The 24,741-nt window shown below is 45.9% G+C and overlaps 2 protein-coding genes across 3 annotated transcripts; both read left to right on the forward strand.

Moving 5' to 3' along the window:
* The first annotated feature begins 1,503 nt into the window (after positions 1–1,503).
* LOC103707602 (scopoletin glucosyltransferase-like) lies at positions 1,504–24,324 on the forward strand. 2 transcript variants are annotated; one of them, XM_026804849.2, is made up of 2 exons: positions 1,504–3,030; positions 24,303–24,324. In XM_026804849.2, the coding sequence occupies exon 1, from the start codon at positions 1,555–1,557 to the stop codon at positions 3,007–3,009; it is 1,455 nt and encodes a 484-aa protein (XP_026660650.1). In that variant the 5' UTR covers positions 1,504–1,554; the 3' UTR covers positions 3,010–3,030; positions 24,303–24,324. The 2 variants fall into 2 exon arrangements, with proteins under 2 accessions (XP_026660650.1, XP_008790368.1); XM_008792146.4 differs by lacking the exon at positions 24,303–24,324 and adding an exon at positions 5,626–5,823 and having other exon boundaries at positions 1,505–3,030.
* On the forward strand, positions 21,896–23,350 carry LOC103707603 (scopoletin glucosyltransferase-like). The gene has a single exon (XM_008792148.3). It carries the CDS (start codon positions 21,896–21,898, stop codon positions 23,348–23,350), a length of 1,455 nt encoding a protein of 484 aa, XP_008790370.2.
* Positions 24,325–24,741: the final 417 nt, after the last annotated feature.

The following is a 24,741-nucleotide window of genomic DNA, read 5'->3' on the forward strand; positions in this document are numbered from 1 at the left end:
AGTAACCTATTGCCTGCTTCAGAAATAAAAGGATATTTTTATAATTTTAATTACTTTTAATTTAAATAAATATAATTTTGGCTAATCACGTTAGATGAATCCCTATGTCAAAGATATTCATACAAAAAATATTATTTTGTGAAAAAATGCACGTAAATATCAATTTGGAGGGTATTCATGCAATTCTAATATATAGAAGGATATTTTTGCAAAAATTTAAAGATTTTTTTGCTTGTGTACCTTTCTAAATATATGAAATTACATGAATATATTTTAAAATTGCTATTTGTATGTATATCTTTATAAACATTCTTTTTGCATGTTTACTCACTAAGAATATTTTCATCATTTTAATTTGAAATCGTTAACTTCTTAACAACATCAAATGGCATGGGTAGATATACAAAAAAAAAAGGTTTTATGCATACAAAATAAGTGTTTGATGAAGATATACATACAAATATTACTTTTAGAAGAATATTCACACAAATTCTAATATTTAGAAGGGTATGTACGCAAAAAATTCTATCCAAAATATTCGATACATTAGTTCATAGAATGACTATTTGATGAATAGCTGTAATTCATGCTAGTTTGATAGATACAAATATCTATTAAAAATATTTTTATATCAAAATTATTTTTTTATTTTATTAGGAGATTTATCATGTCTCCATAAATTTCATGGTACTGTTTGCTCTAGTTTATAAACAAACTGGTATTGGAAATGGTTTTGTGTTGGACGGAGTTGATGAAATAATCAAAATATAGTTTTCATTTGGATAGTCATTTTGGACAACAACCATGACTCATGCGATTTCAAGGGTCAAAAATTTCTAGGCTTTGCGGTAGTGACCTCAATTTCTACGATCATGTAAACTAAATCCTGTAGTGGCCTATGGACAGAATTATATATATCTATATATTTATCTATATATATATATAATCATTATTTCTTTTCCTTGACGAAAAGTGAAAAAATAGAAACAGATGGTCCCCGTTTCCCTTCATGGTACTGTTTGCTCTACTTTATAAACAAATGGTTTTGTGTTGGACGGAGTCGATGAAATAATCAAAATATAGTTTTCATTTGGATAGTCATTTTGGACAACAACCATGACTCATGCGATTTCAAGTGTCAAAAAACTAGTTTACAAACAAACTGGTATTGGAAATGGTTTTGTGTTGGACGGAGTTGATGAAATAATCAAAATATAGTTTTTATTTGGATAGTCATTTTGGACAACAACCATGACTCATGCGATTTCAAGTGTCAAAAATTTCTAGGCTTTGCGGTAGTGACCTCAATTTCTACGGCCTATGGACAGAATTATATATATCTATATATTTATCTATATATATATATATATATATATATATATAATCATTATTTCTTTTCCTTGAGGAAAAGTAAAAAAATAGAAACAGATGGTCCCCGTTTCCCTGTTTCCCGTCTCCCGGGTCCGGATAGGAGCCCATGATATAATCGAACGCTGTCGTCTATCCAGATTCAAGAATACAAGAAGAATAGGAGAAGAGAGGAAGGCAGCAGCCATGGGTTCCCAAACTCAAGAGCAACGACCCCTTCATCTGGTCTTCTTCCCATTCCTAGCCCGGAGCCACATGATCCCCATGCTGGAGACCGCCGTCATCGCCGCCGAGCGCGGCGTCAAGGCCACCTTCGTTACCACCCCTGCCAATGCCCACCTCGTCCGACCAACCCTCGACCGCGCCAACTCCCTCCACCAGCCCCCCATGGACCTCCGCATCATCCTCTTCCCCGCCGCCGACCACGGTCTCCCCGACGGCTGCGAGAACCTCATCTCCCTCCCCGACGTATCCCTTGCTGGCAACTTCTTCCGTGCCGTCTTCGCCCTCCGCAAGCCCCTCGACGACCTCCTCTGCGACCTCCGCCCCGTCGACGCCCTCGTCTCCGACGCCCTCTTCCCCTGGACCACCTCCCTCGCCGCCGATCACAGCATCCCCCGCCTCATCTTTCAGGTCACCGGCCTCTTCCCTCTCTGCGCCGCCAACGACCTCGACATCCACCGCCCCTACGAGTCCGTCTCCTCCCGCTCCGAACCCTACTCCATCCCGGGCTTCCCCCACCCCATCAAGTTCACCCGCGCGGAGCTCCCGGAAGTCTTCGACTTCCCTTACATGCTGGGCCTCCTCCGCGAGGCCGAGCTCACCAGCTACGGCGTCATCGTCAACAGCTTCTACGCCTTCGAGCCCGACTACGCCGAGCATTACTACAAGGTGGGCCGCAGGAAGGTATTCCTGGTCGGCCCGGTCAACCTCGCCGGAGCCAGACTACCGTCGACGGAGAAAAAAGAGGACGGCGGCCGCGACGCCACCCTGAGGTGGCTGGACGAGAAGGAGGACGACTCGGTGGTGTACATATCCTTCGGGACGCTGTGCCGGTTCAGCGACGAGCAGTTCCGGGAGCTGGCGCTTGGGCTGGAGGCGAGCGGCCACCCATTCGTGTGGGCGATGCGCAGCGACGGCGGCGCAGGAGATGAGTGGATGCCGGAGGGTTACGAGAAGAGAGTCGCCGGGCGGGGCCTGGTGGTGAGAGGATGGGCCCCGCAGGCGGAGATCCTGTCCCACCGGGCGGTGGGGGGGTTTGTGATCCACTGCGGGTGGAACTCGGTGATGGAGGGGGTGTGCAGCGGGGTGGCCTTGGCCACTTGGCCCCTCCACTCGGAGCAGTTCGTGTTGGAAAAGTTACTGGTGGACGTGCTCAAGATAGCGAAGCCCGTGTGGGACGGGTTCAAAAGCGTGGTCGACGGCGAGAAGGCGGTGGTGCCAGCGAACGCGGTGGCGAGGGCGGTGGCGCTGCTCGTCGGCGGCGGGGAGGAAGTGGCGGCCATGAGGAGAAGGGTGCGAGAGCTGGCGGAACTGGGCAGGAGGGCGGTGGCGGAGGGGGGCTCGTCGCATGAAGATATGAGCCGTCTGATCGAGGGGCTCATGGCTTGCCGCGAGGAGCGTGAAAAGTCACAGGTGTAACGTCGGCCGTGCGATGCCATGGTATTCTTGGCCTTTTCCTTTGAAATTTAATTTTTTTCTCTTACTTTGCTTTCCAATATGCTGAGACTACCCGTAATGCCAAGGCTTTTTTAAAGACTGATACTTACAGAAGCATGCTTCCCCCTTACAGAAGCATGCTTCCCCCTCAAAAAATAAATATATAAATAAATAAAGGATGCACGCGAAAGAAGACTTCTTATGAGAGTCTCTTTCTTTCCAACTCGATGAAGTTGATTTTGGGCTTCTCCGTCTCCATTAAGAGCTCTTCTGACCTTTTCTTAGATCCCATTATAGAATTCAGGCTCCTGATCGAAGCCCATCACTAGATTTTTTTTTGAATTCCTCTCTGCTTGTGGGTAGCTGTTCGCACCCTTGTTGCGGCCACTCGCTACCGGAAAACCAAGTAATGACCAAATGTCTCTCAAGCCACCGATCGTTTGGAAGCTCGATGCCGGCTGGTGATCAATAGATTTTAGCCGAGAAGAACGGGTGTTCTTTTTTTATTCTTTGTTTTTCTTGGCTTTTTATATTTTGTTCCTTCTTTTCGACCGATAATGCCGTTGAATCTTATTGCCGAGGTCTCTGCCTAGTTCCTCATGATGGTTTGCAGCCATGGTCGAGGCTCCCAATTGGGGTTTCTTGGTTTCATATGTTAAAGGGGCCGAACCCCTATTTCAGAAAGATTTTTTTCTTGCCGCCAGTTGCCGCTATCCGCAGTGGGCGGCTGTGGGTCCCTAACCTCGAGCACCGCCTGCAGCCAACCCCCGAGCACCGACTATCTGTAACTCACTAGAGTTTCGAGAAACAAAGGGCATCCTACCTATTTTTTCTATATTTCGGGCAGAAAGGAAAGATAACCCATCCATTTCAACTTCTGTTGAAAAGACTTTTTTTTCGTGCGTGCTGTTGGCGATCTAGAATGGTCTACATCCATTTGGGAAACTCAATGCTTCCATTGGCCATGAGGCCTTTTTAGTCATTTTAGACTGCATCAGTGGTCTTTGATCCACATCCTTAGCCGAGACAAAGTCTGCTACTTTCACTGGCTGGCCCTGTAGCCAAGAAGGGGTTGTGGATTTGCCAACTCCATTTTTTTAGTCTACTTTCAAGGATAGAATGTCGCCCTTAACTTCGCCCAAAGTGTCCTTTCTTTCGAGGGCCGGTCTCCAAGGATTCAACTCGCATTTCACATGAGAGGGAGGGAGAGTTATGGATTAGCTTATGGAATTTATTTAAGTTCAAACTAGGCTCACAGCAATGCGAATTGCTACAGAGATGTCCATACTGTCTAAACAACCAGTGGTGTCTGCATCTGTAAATGTTTGCCAAGCATTGATGGTTTTCCAGAGGCGAAAGCCGAACCCCAACATCTTGGTTGAAAGGGCAGGGTTTCAAATGCTATGTCATATTTCTCTCCAGAAAAACCTATTCTCTCTCTTTCTCTCTCTCTCCTCCATCTTTTCTCTCTCAATTTTCTCTACTAGACTCCCTCTAATGGACTTTTTCTCTCTACTCTCTATAGAGATGTTAGATCTAGCATGGCACCTGTCTTCTTGATTCTGGATCCACCCTATTGAAGGGCCCTGATTCATGGCCGGTGAGTGGCACGCCAACCCTCACTTTGGCCCTTTCCGGATATTGTTAGAATTAGTCATCCTGATATCTACCGAAACTCCTGTATCCTAGTGTAAGTATGATCAGATGAATTCCGCTTTGATTGGACCTTGTAAATATGATTTTTAGTGAATTTTAGATCGACCTAGGTGAAGAGTCCTAGTGTAGGGTTGTTGGGCGGTGTATCGGCCTCCACCCTGGCCTCTGTCATATGCCGTTAGATTTGATTGCTCTATCTTTATTAAACCATATGTATTATAGTTCGAACATGATTCGATGAATTTCACTTTGGTTGGACCGATTGGGGTGTTGGGCACTTCCGCTTGGTCAGCTCTATGTGAGTGTTGGAATTTAAGATTTTTATTTTTAAAAAATAATTATGATAAAATTTTAATTAAAGCAATATAATTTTTTGATATTAGGCTTTGAGAAGGATTTTTGGGATTAATTGGCTCTGTTAGTTAGATTGCATTTGCAAGGTAAGTAATGTTTCTTTTTTTCTATTTTTATCAGCAATTATTAAATTATTTTATTTATGACTTTTGAGTGGTATTATTTAAGATGCAAGAATTTAATGGAGAGTATATTATTATGAAAATTATTGTTTTGGAATATCATAATTCTGTATGATTTTAGAACTGAAATATGAAACTTAAAACTATTTGAATTTCGACCTGGCTATGTTGAGGATCCACTAATGGAGGCTGATACGTTGGCATATAATTTATCATGAAAGACTTTACAGCAAGATGATGCACAGCTCACTGTAAGAAGATTAGTCAGTGCTATGACCTTGCCACAAGATGATGTAGCCATAGCTTAGGATCAATAAAATAATTTAAAAATTTGAAAAAATTGAATCCATGAACATAATTTAATATTTTAATAAAAAATTGATTCGTATTTTGATTTTGTTTAGTTAAAGTGATCATTGCTTATTGGACAGTTTAGCTCATTATACGATTTTTTTTTTTTTTACAGATTCAGAAAACTAGCTCGATCGGAGTTTCTAATATGGGAGAGCGACTAGTAGGACTTTCGCACAAGTTATCTTAAAATAAAGTTTATTTAAATTGATGTACTACTTTGGAGTATTGTTAGAATCATGAGACATTTAAATATTGAGCTAGTTATTGAAAAAACACATGCAGATTATTATTTAAATTGTTCCATTGCATATTTATGAGATCATATTGAGATGTCCTGCATACATGTGGAAAGATTTTTTTTATAAGTATATGGCAATTATCATGACTTTCAGGATCTCGGATTGGGAGCGGGACACAACAAAACCAAAGTATTCAATTAGGTCCTCTTTCAAAACCAAATCTTTACGGTAGAAAATTTGGAAAAAAAAATAAGTTACAGCCGCCAAATCACTGCCGGCTCTATGGTAATGATGAAGAAACCTCACTTGCAAATTTTTCATAGCAATTTGGCAAAAAATCGCCCAACAGCTTGGAACTGGCCACCCCTGCACGGTCAAACAGTTGTAAGCAGCTGGAGAAACTCCCTTCCAAATCATTTAGCCAAATGGGCGCGGGACTATTTGGTATCATCAACTTGTTGGACTCTTTGGAAAGGCTGGAATAGTAATTTTCCGCTTCGAAGCTCGCATCCACGAAAACAAAACTGGAATTCATTTTCGTAACACTTGATGCTCTAAAACAGGAGCCAGAGAATTGCATGGGGGACAAAATAGATTGTCCAACCCACATCAAAAGGGCCACCCAATTTCGGCCCAACAAACACCAACGCCGACCGGACGTGTCCTCCGTCCGGCCTAAAACCGGCCCGACCTCAGACCCCACCAAAAGTTCCTTCAACCTCGGATATTCGCCGATGCGCCTCGGCCAAGCTCGGGACGCCCTCCTTATTCGCCGACCCGCCCGACCAAGCTCGGGCGTCCTCTTTAGTAATGCACTCCGACCTTCGCATTTGGAGCGCTCCACCGAACACATCTCGGAACTCGGAATGCTAGGCTGGCCTCAGCACCCATCTAGCCGGCCTCGCTGAGTACTTGATGCGACCTCCCTACGAGCTTGGCCTCGACAACCACCGCACCATGTACATATCTTCGCCCTCCTACGTGGTCGTGCATTGCGATGCCAGCACGCCGTGCCTCGCTTACTGGTCCACGATAGCCATGGGCAACACCTTACCGTTCCCAAGAACGGACTTCACCGCTCGCCACAAGCAAGCTCAAGCTGCGCGCCACTCCTACTCATGAAGAGAATAGGCCATACCCTGCTACGGCTGTCAACATCTCACCATTCCCAAGGGCAGACTCCACTGCGCGCCACAAGCAAGCTCAGGCTACGCGCCACTCCCTCTGATGATGGGAACCGCCCATACCTCCGCCACCTAAGCGCTCCTATTAGGACTATAAAGGATCCCAATAGGTAACGCCTAAAGAACATTTGGGGACTAGACCTACAAAGCTTCACTCTAACTTGGTTATCGGAGGGTCTCATCGGAAACACCGGTGAGGTTTTGTGCAGGTACTTCGCCGACTGCAGGAGGTGGCCCTCGTCCTCTTCCTTCGCACCCTGGTGGCTTCCCCGACTCCTCCGGCATGGTCATCCTCAGGCCAGATTCGAACCAGAACAGTGTCGTTGCTTGAGAAACGACAAAAATAGTACTCTAAAGTATTGCTACATATTGATTTACTTAGCGGTGTGTATTGGCTTGCTAGATAGCTAATTAGCTTGAAGTGTATTATCTGGCTATGTAATATGTATTGATAAAAAATATGTTTCGAAAACAGTGTATCGTTTGACTTATAAATATATATTAGAACACTGCTGAGTATGCATCAAAGAGGCTTGCAATTTGTATCAGAAAGTAAATAAGCATGTATCACGTGGCTATATTGTACGTACTAGTGAATATAATGTTCCAAAAACTATGTATCAGTTTGTTTGGAAATATGTATTAGGTTATTGGATTACTAATTTGCTACGTGTGTATCATTTGATCGTGTACTGTGTACTAGCGAACACAATATTCTAAAAATTGCATATCGATTTACTATATTAACTTGGTAAATAATTAATTTACTTGGTGTATATCACCTAGTCATGTAGTGTACCGATAAAAAAGCATGTTCTAAAAAAAAGAAAGAGAAAGTACGCCATGCTTTTTTTTTTGTAATTACGAGACCGATGACTCCGATAATAAGAGGACTCTTTGACTTTTAAGGTTTTTTTTTTAAGATTGGCACTTAGAAAAATATGGCAAAATAAGAAGCTCATCCTATATTATTTTGAAGGGGACTTAAAGGCGATTATTAGTTGGCTACCCGATCTTCCATATCATCTTATTTGCTCTCACCCTACTTTAGAGGACTCGAGAAGGTTCATCTCCACTCCGCAGTCGTCCAACACTGCCTACATCTTTGAGGAGATGAATAAGATTACAGATTGGGTAGCCTACTAATTATTCGGGTGCTTTTATTTGAGATTCGCCTCGGTCAGCCCCTCTTCAATTACCAGATATTTTGTGCTTCTGCCTGCATTTATTTGAACTGTTTTTTTTTCCCAAACAGAATGGGCCGGGAGGTCTGAGCCAGCCCATTACTAAACTATTAGATACCTGGACGGACAGAATGCTATTCTTCAGAGTTAACACGACTGAAGCCTCTAGCCTCTCAGTTATATGCGAGGGTAAACTAGCATTGAGCTAAGGCTCAAGTATCAGGACTGGTTAATTAGAAGGCAGAGGCATGCCCAAATTGGAGTTTTAGCGGACCTCCACATATTTGATTCCGTAGATTGGTTTATCCTCTCGAAAGTATCGATCAAATTCGTACCCTGACAACATTTTGTGGAATTAGTAGGGAAAGCATTCATTTTATATTAAAATATAACTCTAAATATTTGGAGAAAACATATCAAAGTTATGTGTTTTTATAGCTAGAAAATGACTTGATGAACAGCTCCACTTCGGATGTTTCTTTCTTTCTTTCTTTCTTTTGTTTTCCTTTTTATAAGAGTAGAGAGCTGGCCAGATTTGAAACAGAAGTGCACGTCTTTGCTTTGCAGCATCACAAGTTCCTTACGCTAACTTGGTGCCAGTGTATCATGTTGTCATGATCTGGTTAATTCCCTATGTTCATACACCAATGCCATCGCCCATGTTGGCACAAGGAACCTATGTATGATGCTATCGTTCAATGAACCATTGCATTGTTTGATTTTCCAAAAGTGGTTTAAGTTTACTATCCATTATAATTTAACATTCATCTTTATTATCCATTTTAATTATCGATTTTTAAATTTAAATATAAGTTTGTATTGATCATTTAGCACCATTACTCAAAAGAAAAAATATAGAAAAAGCTTATTCATTGACAAGTGATTTAAGCAACTCTTATTTCTTCATTACCTTTTGCATTTTTTTATTAAAGAAAAATCATAACAAGCTGAAAAAGCCCCTTGAAAAATGTAATGTCTTATCTAGGAAAAGATTCATTCCAAGTTGTCACGAGTAGAAAAATAATAAAAATTATTTTACCAATCTACATTGTATTAAAAAGAGCATTGGGATCCTTTAATTTGCCCATGGATGAAGTATTGTTTGTTTCACAAATAAAACAAAATATGGATCTGCCAAAGTTTTAAATATGAGTTGTTTTGGAAAGAAAAATGCGTAAGCAACTAACATCATCAATCCTCCTTCGCATTCATATCTCACATCTACTAAGATGTCTCCAACTCTTTCAAATTCCTCTTCTCTCAGTGGTAGTCAACGACTTTTTCGGTCGAGCAAAGTTAACCCCTTTATCTCAATTTTCCTCTCGAGCAACCTAATTAATACCAAAACCCTACCTCCCTTTTTAATCCCAATATCCCTCTCTGATTTTTATTTCAAAAGCTTGATATTAGTTATTTTTATCTCTATTTTAATCATGACATAACTCTATCAGAAAAAAAGATATATTATATAAATATGTTTAAAAGTATATTTCAATAAAATTATTTAACTTCCACTTGCAACATACTTGGCATATGCTATCAACATAGAACAATGATTTCAGAGGAGGTCATCACAAAAGGATATCAATATTATTGAAATATGGTAGGTTGCGCTTGTTTCTATTATTAAAATGCAAACTATCACGCGGTCATACGCTAATAACAAAAAAGCAATGACTTCTGAGGGGTCGTAATATAGGAACATCAATATTCTTGGAACTATGGATAGAAAGCAGCTATTTTGTTACTATAATGCAAACTACTTGAGTCTATGTTTCTGGTCCTGAGCCTCCAATTATGCTGAAGTGCTAAGACACATCTACCAAATTTCTACCACATATCAATCTATCCTGAAGTGATAGGTTCTCCACTGATGAGTAATGCTCAAATGCTCAAGAAATTATGTTTTTTTCTTTTCAGGTGTTGGTGTGCCATTAGAGTGAATAAAAAACAGGAAAGTATTATAATATTTTCGATTTTTCTCTTGAGAAGTGCAGTTACATGATTATACAAGTATATAATGTATTCTTCTGATTTTATATTAAAGAACAGTATTGGATAAAAGTAACCGGAGATGGGAGAAGGTTATATTATCGCAGGACTCCTCATAATAACATGGACCTGTTAGATTTTTTTTCTCTAAGATTCTAGAGATTTTATTCACGGAATCTGGATTCACTTAGCCAACTTCAGAAATTTCTATTATATAATAGATACCGCGGCTAGTTGCATTTACATTCCCACTAACATATGCCTAACTTGTTGCATCGTCGCATGAGATCGTGCCCAGCACTCTCTCACCTTCTCTTTGCCAACAATTTTTATATTATTATATAATGGCCATAAACAGAATCTCAAGAAACTGAAAATTTTTCTGAAAAAAAATAAGAAGCCAATCGTGTTGGCTAAAAGGTAGGGGTTATTATTTAACAAGTGCCGCCGGAGGAGGGGGGGATGCGGGGGCTCCACCCCCCGAACCCCGGTGTCAAAAGGGAACATTCGAACCTCTCTCGCATACCAAATTGGTAGCCCCATTAGCTTCACAGAAAATATAATTGGGCTGGAAGACCCCTCCATCCCTCACAATTGTCTAGATATCTCGGAGCAAAAGGTGAATACAACCATTACCCCTTGGGCCCCTCCGGATCCAACTGATGACCGTGCATGGCTGAGTCCCCCTCCAGGACGATGGAACTGGCCCGAAAAAATCAGGGAAGACGGTCCCAGACTGCCTTCCAAAGGAACAGTACTAACCTCGGAGGGAGTCCCAAGCGCCAGATCCAGGCGTAGTCCATCCTGATGCGGAAAAGGTCGCCCATCCTGATGCTGGTCGTGGTAGAGGTGCTCCAAATCCGAACATTTGGACCTACACATCCTGGTAACGGAAGGGATCGAACCCTCTCCACCAGATGCCCTCCGAAAAGCTAAGCTAGCCAGTCTCGTCCCATGTAGCCCTCCCGGGGACAAGGAGATCATAGACACGTAGGCCCTTCGCAGCCTTGACACTAACCATAGTAGGCCAATGCTGCAAGGGGAGGGCATCTACCTACGGGTCCCCAGCCCTATCAGCTATCTAGTGTGTACCAACACAGTAGGCGGATACCTCGCAATTTGTCTCCACAGGAAGCAACATTTCTTCCCTCCTCGGGCCAGTTCCTCAGGGCCCGCCCACCCACCCATAGCGGGCTGCCATGGTCCGCATCGAGATCTCCTGTGGCTCCAAAAGGAATCGGATTGCATGTCGGGTAATGAGCACTTTCCGTCTCTCCATGAGAGACAGAACCCCAAGGCCACCCTCACTGAATGGCAGGTAGATGCTCTCCCAAGCCACCAAGTGCACCCCTTGACCACCTTCATGCGAGCCCCATAAGAAGCTCCGAAGTAGCCGTTCAATCTTCAGCTGCACTGTCCTTGGCACCACCGTGCTTGCCATGAGATAGATGGGCATTGAGCCAAGTACAGATCTGATCAGCGTCAATCTACCCATCATAGATAGAGACGCCACCCGCCAACCCTCTAGCCTACTTTGGACCCATTGCATCAGCCTAGTGCCCTCGGATACCCGTAGTCTCCTACCTGTGATCGGTACGCCCAGGTAGCTGCAAGTCTCGTCCTACTTTGGCATCCCCAGAATTCTTCGGATCCCCCGTCGAATCCCATGCGTCATGCTAGGACTGAAGGAGATGGTGGACTTCTGGGCATTCGCTTCCTGCCCAGACGCAGCACAGTAGTCGACCAACACCATCCTAAAGGCCCGTGCATCTGCTACCCGCGCCCTCGTCAAGAGGAGATAGTCATCGACAAAGAGTAAGTGATATATTGGCTCGGCCCCTAGAGCTAGGACGTAAGCCTCTAGCTTTCTGGCGGCGCATGCAGCCCGCAGTGCCTGAGTCAAGACGTTAAAGCAAAGGATGAACAAATATGGGGAGACATCCCTGCCGAAGCCCCATGGTGGATTTGAAAAAGAGGGACGGTATGCCGTTGAGCAGAAGAGAAAACCTCGGTCTCCGGACACACCCCAGCACCCAATCAATCTAGGTCTCGTGGAAACCAAGACTCTCCAAGGCACGCCTAAGGAAGCTCCACCTGATTCTGTCATAAGCTCGTTCCATGTCCAGCTTGACAGTTATCGGGGTTTGCCGCTTCAGGGCCCGCTGAAGATCCCACATCATATCTTGGGCTAATATGACATTATCGGAGATGCTCCTACCTCCCACAAAAGCTCCTTGCTCCTGGCAAATAATGCTGGAAAGCAAGGGCTTCATCTGCTCTAACAGTATTCTTGCCACAACTTTATATAAAATTGTGTACAAGCTATAGGCCTAAATTGACTCGGTTCCGCCGGATCCTGACGCTTCAGTATCAGCGTGACAAATATGGCCTTCCAGTTGTCAAGCATCCTGGCCCGACTGAAGAAACACAGAACCGCTTCCCCCACAGCCGTCCGGAGGATGCCCCAGTATCTTCGAAAAAAAGGGTGGGAACCCATCTGGACCAAAAGACCTATCCTCTCCTAGGGCCCAGACCGCCTCCCGCACCTCCCCCTCCATCACCAGTCAAACCAGTAACGCATTCTCTGTAACGCCAATTTCCATGTCGGCCCCCGGGAGCTGACCGACAGCGTCATCCCCTCCGTCCTCCGTCCATCGAGAACAGAAGAAATCAAGCAAGATCTGGCTAACCGACGATGCTCGCTCCGCCCAGTGGCCCATCTCGTCCTGCAGAGACCGAATCATATTCGTCTACCTTCTGTTGACCATGCTCCAATGAAAGAAACTAGTGTTCCGGTCTCCCTCTTTGACCCACTAGATTCTGGACTTTTAATTCCAAAAAATGTCATATTGTCGCAGGATCGAGTAATGAGTGGCAAGAAGCCCCTGGTCGACCTCAGGGAGCACACCCACTTGAAATTCTTTCCTTTGGAGGTTAGCAATCGGGGCCTTCACATCCTCCAACTTTCTAAAAATATCACCCACAACCTCACGATTCCAACAGCACAGCCGTCTCTTGGTCAACTCTAATTTGCGTAAAACCCTTTGCATGGCATCACCACGAACCGATAAGCTCCAAGCTCCTTGGACAATGTCCCAGGCTTGAGGGTAAGACAACCAAACCTTCTTGAAGCGAAAGGAACAATGGTGACTGGAGCCCAATGTCGTCGAGATCAACAATGGACAATGATTCGAGGCAATCCGAGATAGATGGCTAACCCTATAGGAGGAAAACCTGATAAGCCAGTCAGTGGATGCAACGGTCCTGTCTAGCCGCACTCAAATTCTAGCTCTACTGCACTGGTTGTTACACCAGGTGAACCGTGGTTCGGAGAAGCCTAGGTCCACCAGGCCATTCCACGATAGGAATTAACGGAACTTCCTCCTATCCACTCTGTCAGTGAAAGCCCTTCCTTTCCGCTTCGCGCTCCCATTCTAGATACAGTTGGAGTCACCCACCACAGCTATCGGAAAACCCTGAGCAACTAGGTGGGTGAGCTCGTCCCAAAGAACTCTCCTAGTCCTATGGTCAGTACTCGCATATACTTCGCTTAAGACCCACGGTGCTGCGTTGGGTTCTAAAATAATTATAATATCCTGTTGAGAGCACTTATGGAACACATCTACTGTCGCCACGCCCCACTTCCATAATGCCACAATACCCCCGAGCAACCCTTGAGATTCAACTGTGTAGGACTCTTAGTCAACCTTTAAACGCCGTTGTACTCGGCAAAGTCCTCTATCGGACAAATGTGTTTTTATAGAGGAGGCAGATCTCTAGACTATGGACCTGCACCAGCCACCTGAAAGACGACATCAAAGACGGTTTTGCCACCCCCTACAATTCCATGCAAAAATCCTCATGGGAAAAAGTCCGAGAGGTCGGCCACATGCACGTTAACCCCCTGGGCCGCAGGGTCCATCTCCGCCTCATAGTAAGTGTCTCCTCGCTGCTCATCATCCACACTGGCTCCAGAGACAACCCGCATCACTGCAGCCTTCACCCGTCATACAATCATCGGGTGGCCCACCGACGGCCTGCCAACGGCCCCCTCGTGTCCAACCCGATCACCTGCCCCTGACAGTAAAGGTACAGACGTATTCTGGCCTACCAATACGTCACCCACATGACAGTCCACTTTGGCCGGACCGTCGGTCGACCGGGTTTACACCAACCAACTCAGACCTGCCCGAGGTAGCCTCTCCCTGTCCTGCAGCCACCCTTATAGAGCATAGAGAGGTATGGATCTCAAAATCCGGGTCTGCGACCAGGGCTGGGGAGCTAAACTGGAAGACCACGGTCGTTCCTCCTACTGGGCCCTTTGGGAGGCCCATCGTTTCCAACGCACCAGGCCCTCCACGGTCCTGAAAAGTCCTAGAGACCCCCCGTCGGAACCACTCCCAGAGGTTGGCCCACCCGCACTGGAGTTGGGCCCTGCAGACCCGGCAGCCAGAATCGTGGGACAACCTGACCCAGGCCCGCTCGTCGGGCCATCTGGGCCCAGACTGTGGAAGGCCCACGTCCTCGGGGGCCTTCCGCCGATCGCACACGCGTGGCCCAGACTCATGGGTCCGCGCGCTGTGCGTGCTGTGCCTTGCATGGCACCATTTTGGCTAGACCAAGGCTCGCTCCGGCCATAAGGCCCCAGCCCGCAGCACCGCGGCCCAAGTCCAATAGCAGCCCAGGGTTCCTGGGCCGCTTATTAGACTGTCCCACAGGCTGGCCCGCTAGCACAGCGCTTGGGCCAGGCTGCTGCTCCAACGGGTCGGCCCGCCCCTCCGCCGGCCCAGCCACGACATCCGAGGGCACCGAGTCACCCCAACCCATGAGCGTGTCGGAGGCCGGGTCGACTTGGAAGCCCTCGGCCGGGAAGCCGAAAGCTAGGACCCCGGCCACCACCGTCGGCTACCCTTTTGGCGGAGAGCAGCGGCGGACCACCTTGGTATGCTTCTTCAACTCGGCCAAGTTCACGGTCGCGTTCCTCGGCTGCGGTAGCCCTTTCTCCCGTTGGAGCCGGGCGCGGGTCTTCACCAGCCACGGGCCATCCATCAGCCCGGTGTCCCCCTCCTCGGAGCTTGGCCCCATCGCTCTTGGGACATCCCCAAGGTCCACTGAGGCACCCTCCTTCATCAGCGTCGGTTCCCCAAACCGGCAGGCGGACGCTGGGTGCCCAATCCTTCCGCACCAGATGCAGAAATCTGGGATGTTCTCGAAGATGAAGGACTGCCAAAGCACCTTCATCTTCCCATGGATCCGGAAGCCCAGGAGGAGGGACTCGGTGGCGTCAATCGCCACCTTCACCCGGGCGAAGCCCATGGCTCGCTGCTCCTCAATCACCCCGTTTACGACCAACGGCCGCCCCGCCTAAGCAGCAATGCCGAGAATGGTTGAGGTCGATCAGTACTCGGGCGGAAGCTCGGGTAGTTGGAACTAGACCACCACGGTCTTCCCCAGGGCCTCCTTGGGTAGACAATCCGGGACCCACAGCTCCATGGTGAGGAGTTGTCCCGCCACCACCGAGGGCCCCTCCATCAAGGCGCGGTCCCGGTCTTCCGTCGACCGGAACCGCAAGACGAAATGGTCGTCGGCGAGTGTCACCACCGCGACGTCCCCTGCCTTCTTCAAATGGGCAGCCACATCCTTGTTTACCCACTCGGCCGGCACCCGCCGGCCAAGGCTGCGACCCACCACCACCAGTCCCTCCCACTTCCGACGAGCGGCCTCAATAGGCTCCTCCGTGAGCTCCAGGACCAACGAGAAGTGGCAGCTCAGCCGAGCCGCCTCTGCATCTGTAAGCCGGTGGGTCACCCAGGGCCCTGGTCTCGCCCGGACCCCGAGTCTCTCTCTTTTGCTCCCCGAAGCCATACCTTTGCCTTGAGCTGCCACCTTTGCCCACTTCCCTGTTGTCGGCTCCGTCGTTTGGCCCGCCGGCCGCTCCATCCGAGACCTAGGGGGACCAGTGGACCACCTAGTACCACCTGCACACAAGGGTTAGAGAAACAGAAAAGTTGAACATTGACTTGCAGCCCGCCCGCCGTCGAGCCTGCCGCTTGTAGCTCCTCTGCTAACCAGAGAGTTGTGGCCGCAGGCAAACGCGCGCGCACCTGCCGGGCCAAGCCTCCTACTCGAAGATCGTGGGTTACGCCCACAAGCCTCCTCGTTGGCCACCACGAAAGGACGATCACCACCACGCCCCACGCCGCCGGTGAGGAGGTAGCCTTTACAGCTCGGAGCACTCTCTCTCTCCCTGGCGGTTTCTCATTTCTCAGAGCTTCCCACTCTAGAACTAGCCGTTACGAAGTCCTACAACAAATTGTCTTTTTAATAAAGCCTTTCAGTCGCCACGACGGCACGTCAGTCCTCTGCAGCAAGGCCCTGCCCACAAGAGCATATGTTTTTTTTTTTTTTTTTTTTTTTTTTTTTTTTTTTTTTTTTTTTTTTTGCTGAAAACGGGTATTTCATACAATACGTGTACGAATACATCCAAGAAAATCAAAATAAAGCAACTCGCGGAGCGCATGTGGCAGCTCCTCCTCCCCCGACCAAAGGGTGTACCCTGAGTGATGAGCCGCATGGGCCGCCATCCAGTCGGCTGCCCCATTAGCTTCTCTGAATACATGTTGAGCCTGGAAGGCTCTCTCATCTCCCATCATGCTCCCTATGTCGCGGATCAAAGGGTGGTCTGTACCATCACCCGTCGCCCCCCTCCGAATCCATCCGATGACTGTGGTGGAGTCGCCCTCCAAAATGATCGACCTGGCTCGCAGGATCATCCTCGCATGGCGCACGCCCGCCCAGGCTGCTCGAAGCTCTGCCTCCGGAACCAACGTGTCGAACAGCTGGCAGCCACCTGCTGCAACTACCTTGGAGTGCGGGCCTCGTATAACAAAGCCCACACCACCCCGCGCGCCGCCGTCCAACACCGACCCGTCAAAATTGACCTTGAGGAAACTCGGGGGTGGGGGCTCCCAGGTGAAAAACACCATCTGGTGGGCTGCCGAAGCAGAGGGGGGGCCCAGGTGTCCCGAGCCATCAAAGGTCTATCTGAAGAGGTGGTGGGTACAAACTCAACGGCCTGAACACGAGCAAGCTCCACAGCAAACCTCGGTGACACCCTGCGATCGCCGAGAGTACGAGCGTTTCTTGCCAGCCAAATCTGGTGCGCTGTGCAAGTCGCTCTAATAGCCTCCTGACACGTCCCGGAACTGGGTAGCCCCAGTCGTATCATATGAAGGAACTGTGGCCTGTCACTCCGGGCCTCCTGCGGGATCCCGGCCCACTGCCATGTCAATCTCGCCCATACACACTGAAAGAGCACATGGTCTACCGACTCCACAGCCCCACACGCTCCACACTCTGCAGGGATCCCCCAACCACGCCTGCTCAGCGCAGCTCTCGTCGGAAGGCGATCCCGGAACACCTTCCATAAGAAGAGGGCTACCCGCGGGTGAAGACCGTGCCTCCAGATCCATGTGCAATCCGGCCCCCTCTCCTGCTCTAACTGGATGACACGGGAGAGGTCTCCTAGCCTGACACTGGCCTGGCTCGATGTGCCCCATACCTTGACATCCCGCCCCCCACATCCTGGTAACGGAAGAGACCGGATCCTCGCTGCGAGGTGTACCCCAAATAGCTGTCGAAGTCTAGTATCATCCCACTCTACTCCACCTCCTGCCAAAAGGTCACTAATCCGTAGTTCCTCTACTGCCTCTACATCGATCATAGTCGGCCAACTCCTCAATGGCAAGAGCATATGTTATTTCACAGTAGTGCTATAACTTGTTGCATCGTCACAAGAGCATGCTTATTTTCGTAATAGTCAGCGAGTTGCCATTCCCTACAAGACGAAGTTGGTTCAAGTACCGAGATGTGGTTTCTCGTGGCCCATGCATCCTTCCATACTCTAGGTGTTACGACTTCTTAAAAGAAGAAAACAAAAGAAGTAACACTTCCCTTCCTTAATCTTATTTTTTATCATAAAATTATATTAGTAGTAGGATGCTGTCTTCCTTGTCCTGACGTGGCATTGTGCCTCTAATTATCTGCTGCTTGTCGACGTAAGCTTCAGTGACAATCAACTATATATGGGCCACCAAGTTCATCACAACCCCCACCCCGCTTGTCGTTGCATGGACAGAGCGTGAAATTTTGTGCATGTGTTGTCGCGTGCATGGGTCGAAAATTTTGATATCGATCAGAGTGGAGCATCTGTACCAAAGAGGGAATCCACCTCGGTCGGCGACCCACGTGGTTCGTGTGGCGCGGAGTGCCACGTGCTACTAAGTAGGACCGAAGGACAGAAAAATTTCTATAGGTGGATCTTGATGCATATAATATAATAAATAAATTTGATGATGCTGTTTAGTATCTACAATTATTAGTAGAATCAGATTCATCAAAAATTATTAATAATTTAAATGACTCTAGTTCAACTATTTTTTTCTTTTTTTGGTGATAAAGACAGTAATATCTGTGGATGTGAACGGATATTTGACAGTTATTTTTAATATATTATTTTGTGGTGGTTGTTGTTTTGAAAAAAAAAAACTATGAGTTGCCATCACGCCACATCATACACATTTATAAAAAAATAAATTATGCTGCAGATTGAGTTGCTTTCTCTGTGGTTTCTTATGAATGTATTATTATCTCGTAATAAGTAAAGCTTTTGTTGCTGTTTGGCTAAGCAATCGGGGATGCACTGGTAGTTTTTTTTTTTTTGTCTTTTCTTCGAGTACCGCGACTCCGAGAGACACGAAATCTATGCACAAGGGATGGCAGTATTCACGTGATCATGTCGAGCCAATGTGCAATGTCTAGAAGACTGTGACCACATGATCATCTCATTGTATTCTACTTCTTGATTGCTTAAATTACTTTATCTCGTGGTAGGTTGGACTTTTTTTTCTTCCACTTTTGAAAGTATACTGAGATTTGTATCAAAAAAAATAATGGTATACCGAGATGGGCATGGGATGGGACTTGGGAGGCTCGCTTGTTCACACATATATTATTAGGCCGCGGTGGGAAGGACAATTTTTTCATAAAATCCCAACAGGTCCCGGATGCAATTAAAGCGCAGGATACAAATACAAATATATCCTTTTAAATATTAAAAATTATATAAATATTCTCTCAAAATTTTGTTCATTATGTTTATATTTTTATAAAATATTTATTTTACATATTTTTAATATATATTTATGTTATTAATAAGCAGTTTAAAATTAAAATAACTAAAATATTTTTAAAAATAGATATAAGGAAAGAAATATGTATAAAACTATATAAGCTTACAAGTATATTCATATAATTTCATAAATTGTTCTGGTCCAAATGATTAATATTTTATTTTTAAGGTAAGATTTATTCTGATTTTAACTTTACTTCATCTGACTGCAATCAATAAAATATTAAAAGCAATCCACGTGAGTTGCCGAGATTCCAAAAATAAAATAGTAGCTAAAATTTCTCACCTAAATCCCCTGTAGATAGATTTGGTATGTTGCCACGTGGGCTGCGTGCTGCCATTTCTCAATCTGGATCGGCCACTGTTGCTGTCGTGTTTGTATTTATTAATATTTACATTTTACTATAATAAGTATGTATATAAAATAAAATATAATTGTATTATGCAATAAACTATTACCTGAAAGATCTCTCAAAAATTTGATTAAAAAACCGTTGAGAAAGTTCTGTATATCCTGCACACGGAGGTTGGACGCACCAAAAAAGCCAGCAATAGTTGATTTTTTTTTGTTAGAGTTTAGACGCATAGAGACACGATTTGTACGTACATCCTTTGGCTTGAAAATTTTTTAATTAAATCTTCTGAGTTACTGCACTGGCCCAATATGATTTTGATATTCATCTTCATCAACAAAATAGTATCCCATGCCCATTACATGATAAATTAATTTTTTAGAAATTCAAATAACTTTGGTATTAGCTGTTTGAGGATCCCAAATTCAAACTCCTCCGGCTCAATTTGGAAGAACATCCACCGTCTCCACCATCAGCCACCACATTTGCTTCCCTAGATGGTAACTAATTGTTAGGTCATAATCATTTAATAGTTCTAACCATCTCCTTTGCCTCAACTTCAACTCGTTCTGAATAAAGATATATTTTAAACTTTTATGGTCTGTGAAAACCTCATAGTGTTCCCTATACAAATAATGCCTCCAAATCTTCAGAGCAAAAATTACAATTGCCAACTCCAAGTCATGCATAGGATAGTTCTGCCCGTAAGACTTTAAATATCTCGAGGCAAAAGCTATTATCTTCCCATTCTGCATCAAAACATACCTAAGTCCCTTGCGAGATGCATTACTGTATATGGTAAAATCTCATATTCCAGATGGAATAATTAGCACTCAAGCTATCGCCAACCATCTTTTTAGTCATCTCTGAGTCAAGCGGGATAAATGCATGGCAATATGAGAGAATCCTTCAACAAATCTTCAGTAATAACCTGGCATTCCTAAAAAGTTGCATACCTCAGATACCTTGAAAGGTCTTTTCTACTCAACTACAGATTCCACATTCTTTGGGTCCATATAAATACCTTCCTTGGAGATCTTATGTACGAGAAAGGTAACACTGTCCAACCAAAACTCACACTTTGATAGCTTAGTATAAAGCTTTCTATCTCTAAGAGTTTGTAACACTATCCTCAGATGTTCCTCATATTCTTGTGAGCTATTTGAATAAATCAAAATGTCATTAATGAATACTACAACAAACTGGTCTAAATAAGGTTTGAATACTCGGTTAATAAGGTCCATGAAAGCAGTTGGCACATTTGTAAACCCAAACGACATGACCAAAAATTCACAATGTCCATACCAGGTTCGAAAAGCTATTTTTGGTACATCTTCAACCTCTATCTTCAATTTGTAATAGCCGGAATGAAGATCAAATTTTGAGAAAACTTTGGTCCATTGTAACTGATCAAATAAATCATCAATTCTGGGTAAGGGGTATTTATTCCGAAATGTTAGCTTCTTCTTTCTCCTTTCTTCTCCTCCCGCAAAGCCGACGGCACCGGAAGGAGCCAGCCCATGGTGGCCGTGAGAGGGAGCCTGAGAGGGGGCCGGGCCACGGCCGGCGGCGGCCGCGCTTCTTCTTCTTTCTTCTCCTCCAGTGACGCTGTCCTTCGGAGGGTGGAGAATTAATGACCCGTTAAAAATATTTTCATATCAAAATTATTTTTTCAATTTATTAGGAGATTTATGGTGTCTACATAAATTTCATGGCACTGTTTGCCCTAGTTTGTAAACAAACTGGCATTGGAAATAGTTTTGTGTTGGAGGGAGTTGATGTAATAATCAAAATATAGTTTTCATTTGGATAGTCATTTTTGGACAACACCATAACTCATGCAGATTTCAAACGTCAAAAATTTCTAGGGCTGAGTTCATTTAAGCTTTGCGGTTGTGCCCTCAATTTCTATGATCCTGTAAACTAAATCCTGTAGTGGCCTGTGGTCAGAATTATATATATATATTATCATTATTATTTTCCTTGAGGAAAAGTAAATGTTTAAAACGGAAAACACCCAAAATGTTTACGGGACTTAATCGTTATTTTCTTTAAAATAATAAAAATAGAAACAGATGGATAGACTCTGATTCCCGTTGCCCGTTTCCCGTTTCCCGTTTCCCGTCACTCCTGGGCGGGTTCGATAGGAGGCGGCCACGATATAAATGATAATCGAACGCTATCGTCTATCCACATCCAAGAAGACAAGAAGAATAGGAGAAGAGGGGAAGGCAGCAGCCATGGCTTCCCAAACTCAAGAGCAACGACCCCTTCATCTGGTCTTCTTCCCATTCCTAGCCACAAGCCACATGATCCCCATGCTGGAGACCGCCGTCATCGCCGCCGAGCGCGGCGTCAAGGCCACCTTCGTTACCACCCCGGCCAATGCCCACCTCCTCCAACCAACCCTCGACCGCGCCAACTCCCTCCACCAGCCCCCCATGGAACTCCGCATCATCCCCTTCCCCGCAGCCGACCACGGTGTCCCCGACGGCTGCGAGAACATCACCGCCCTCCCCGACTTCTCCAGTTGTGGCAACTTCTTCCGTGCCGTCTTCGCCCTCCGCAAGCCCCTCGACGACCTCCTCTGCGACCTCCGCCCCGTCGACGCCCTCGTCTCCGACGCCCTTTTCCCCTGGACCACCTCCCTCGCCGCCGATCACGGCGTCCCCCGCCTCATCTTCCAGGTCACCGGCCTCTTCTCCGTCTGCGCCGTCAACGACCTCGACATCCACCGCCCCTACGAGTCCGTCTCCTCCCGCTCCGAACCCTTCTCCATCCCGGGCTTCCCCCACCCCATCAAGTTCACCCGCGCGGAGCTCCCGGAAGTCTTCGACTTCCCTTACATGCTGGGTCTCCTCCGCGAGGCCGAGCTCACCAGCTACGGCGTCATCGTCAACAGCTTCTACGCCTTCGAGCCCGACTACGCCGAGCACTACTACAAGGTGGGCCTCAGGAAGGTATTCGTCGTCGGCCCGGTCAACCTCGCCGGAGCCAGACCACCGTCGACGGAGAAAAAAGAGGACGGCGGCCGCGACGCCACCCTGAGGTGGCTGGACGAGAAGGAGGACGACTCGGTGGTGTACATATCCTTCGGGACAACGTGCCGGTTCAGCGACGAGCAGTTCCGGGAGCTGGCGCTTGGGCTGGAGTCGAGCGGCCACCCATTCGTGTGGAAGGTGCGCAGCGGCGGCGGGGGAGGAGATGAGTGGATGCCGGAGGGTTACGAGAAGAGAGTCGCCGGGCGGGGCCTGGTGGTGAGAGGATGGGCCCCGCAGGTGGAGATCCTGTCGCACCGGGCGGTGGGGGGGTTTGTGGTCCAGTGCGGGTGGAACGCGGTGATGGAGGGGGTGTGCAGCGGGGTGGCTTTGGCCACTTGGCCCCTCCACTCGGACCACTTCGTGTCAGAAAAGTTACTGGTGGACGTGCTCAAGATAGCGAAGCCCGTGTGGGAGGGGTTCCAGAGCGTGACCGACGGCGAGAAGGCGGTGGTGCCAGCGAACGCGGTGGCGAGGGCGGTGGCGTGGCTCGTCGGCGGCGGGGAGGAAGTGGCGGCCATGAGAAGAAGGGTGCGAGAGCTGGCGAAATTGGGCAGGAGGGCGGTGGCGGAGGGCGGCTCGTCGTACGAAGATATGAGCCGTCTGGTCGAGGGGCTCATGGCTTGCCGGGAGGAGCGTGAAAAGTCACAGGTGTAACGTCTGATGAAGTGGGATGCAAATCAAACCATGTACCAGTCGTGCGCGTACGTGGAGTTGGGTCTGTAGTTTTTATTTTAAATAAATCTTATTTATTTGCTGGTATGTACTAGCCGTTGGTAGTGAGTTGTGTGTTATCAAATCTTTAAGAGCCAGTTGTGTGTGTACCGGTCTTATGTAAGTGGTGCCATGCAAATGGGTGTAATGCCGTATTTGTAGGCCTACATATGAGTTTTGGTTTTATTTAAATATCAATGCATGAGACGAAACATGTACGTGTTCTGTTCCTCTCTTTAAAATAAACGCAACAAAGTTATTTTTTTGTGTCCTCCTTTTTCTGCTGAGTGGTGAAGAAGAAGCTCTACTATTCTTGAAGTTATTCAAGATGCATGAATTTGATGGATAATATATTATTACAAAAAAAAAATTATTTTGAAATATTATGTTGATATATGATCTTATTATGGATATAATTTATTAATTTTGACTCTGTATGATTTTATAACTGAAATATAAAATTTAGAACTATTTGAATTTTGGCATGGCTATGTTGAGGACCTCTCCAACGGGGCCTAATACGTTCGCACATAATTGGTCCAGAAAGTTGTGTCCAAGATAATTAGTGACATACCACCAATAGACCATCAGTCTTGAAAGACTTTCCTGCAACATGATGCACAACTCACTGCAAGAAGATTAGTCACTGTTATGATCTTGCCACAAGTTAATATGACCATAGCTCAGGATCAATAAGATAATTTGAATATTTAAAAAAATTGAATCCATAAACAAAATTTAATATTTTAATAAAAATTTGATTCATATATTGGTACTGTATATATGCTTATTTTCTCTAAATTATTATCTATTTGATTGTCTGATTTTGTTTAATTAAAATGATCATTGCTTATTGGACAGTTTAGCTCGTTATACAATTTTTATATTTTTACAGATTCAGAGAACTAGCTCGATCGATCGGAGTTTCCAATATGGAAGAGCGATTAGTAGAACTTTGGCGCAAGTTATCTTAAAATAAAGTTTATTTAAATTGATGTACTAACTCAATAAGCAACATAATACCTCTGAGTGGGGTCAAAGCATGTCAGATATTTAATTAAAACACAAAATAATGACTAAAAAAATAAATCACAAATAAGCATATTTTACTTTTGAAATTTGTTAAGCTTTTTTTTACAAAAACTTTGAAACCAAAATTCCAACATAAATTGGCTAGGGCCACGAAACCTAGTAACATGGGTTGCACAAAATGTCAAACACTACTATTATTAACTATCGATGGTACGGTGTCCAAATACCACAATTCTAATCACCGGTGGTACGGTGTCGAAACTGGTTTCTCACAAATACAACTCGATAGGGCCAACGAATAA

Source organism: Phoenix dactylifera, chromosome 6, assembly GCF_009389715.1.
Source record: "Phoenix dactylifera cultivar Barhee BC4 chromosome 6, palm_55x_up_171113_PBpolish2nd_filt_p, whole genome shotgun sequence".
NCBI classification, from domain to species: domain Eukaryota; kingdom Viridiplantae; phylum Streptophyta; class Magnoliopsida; order Arecales; family Arecaceae; genus Phoenix; species Phoenix dactylifera.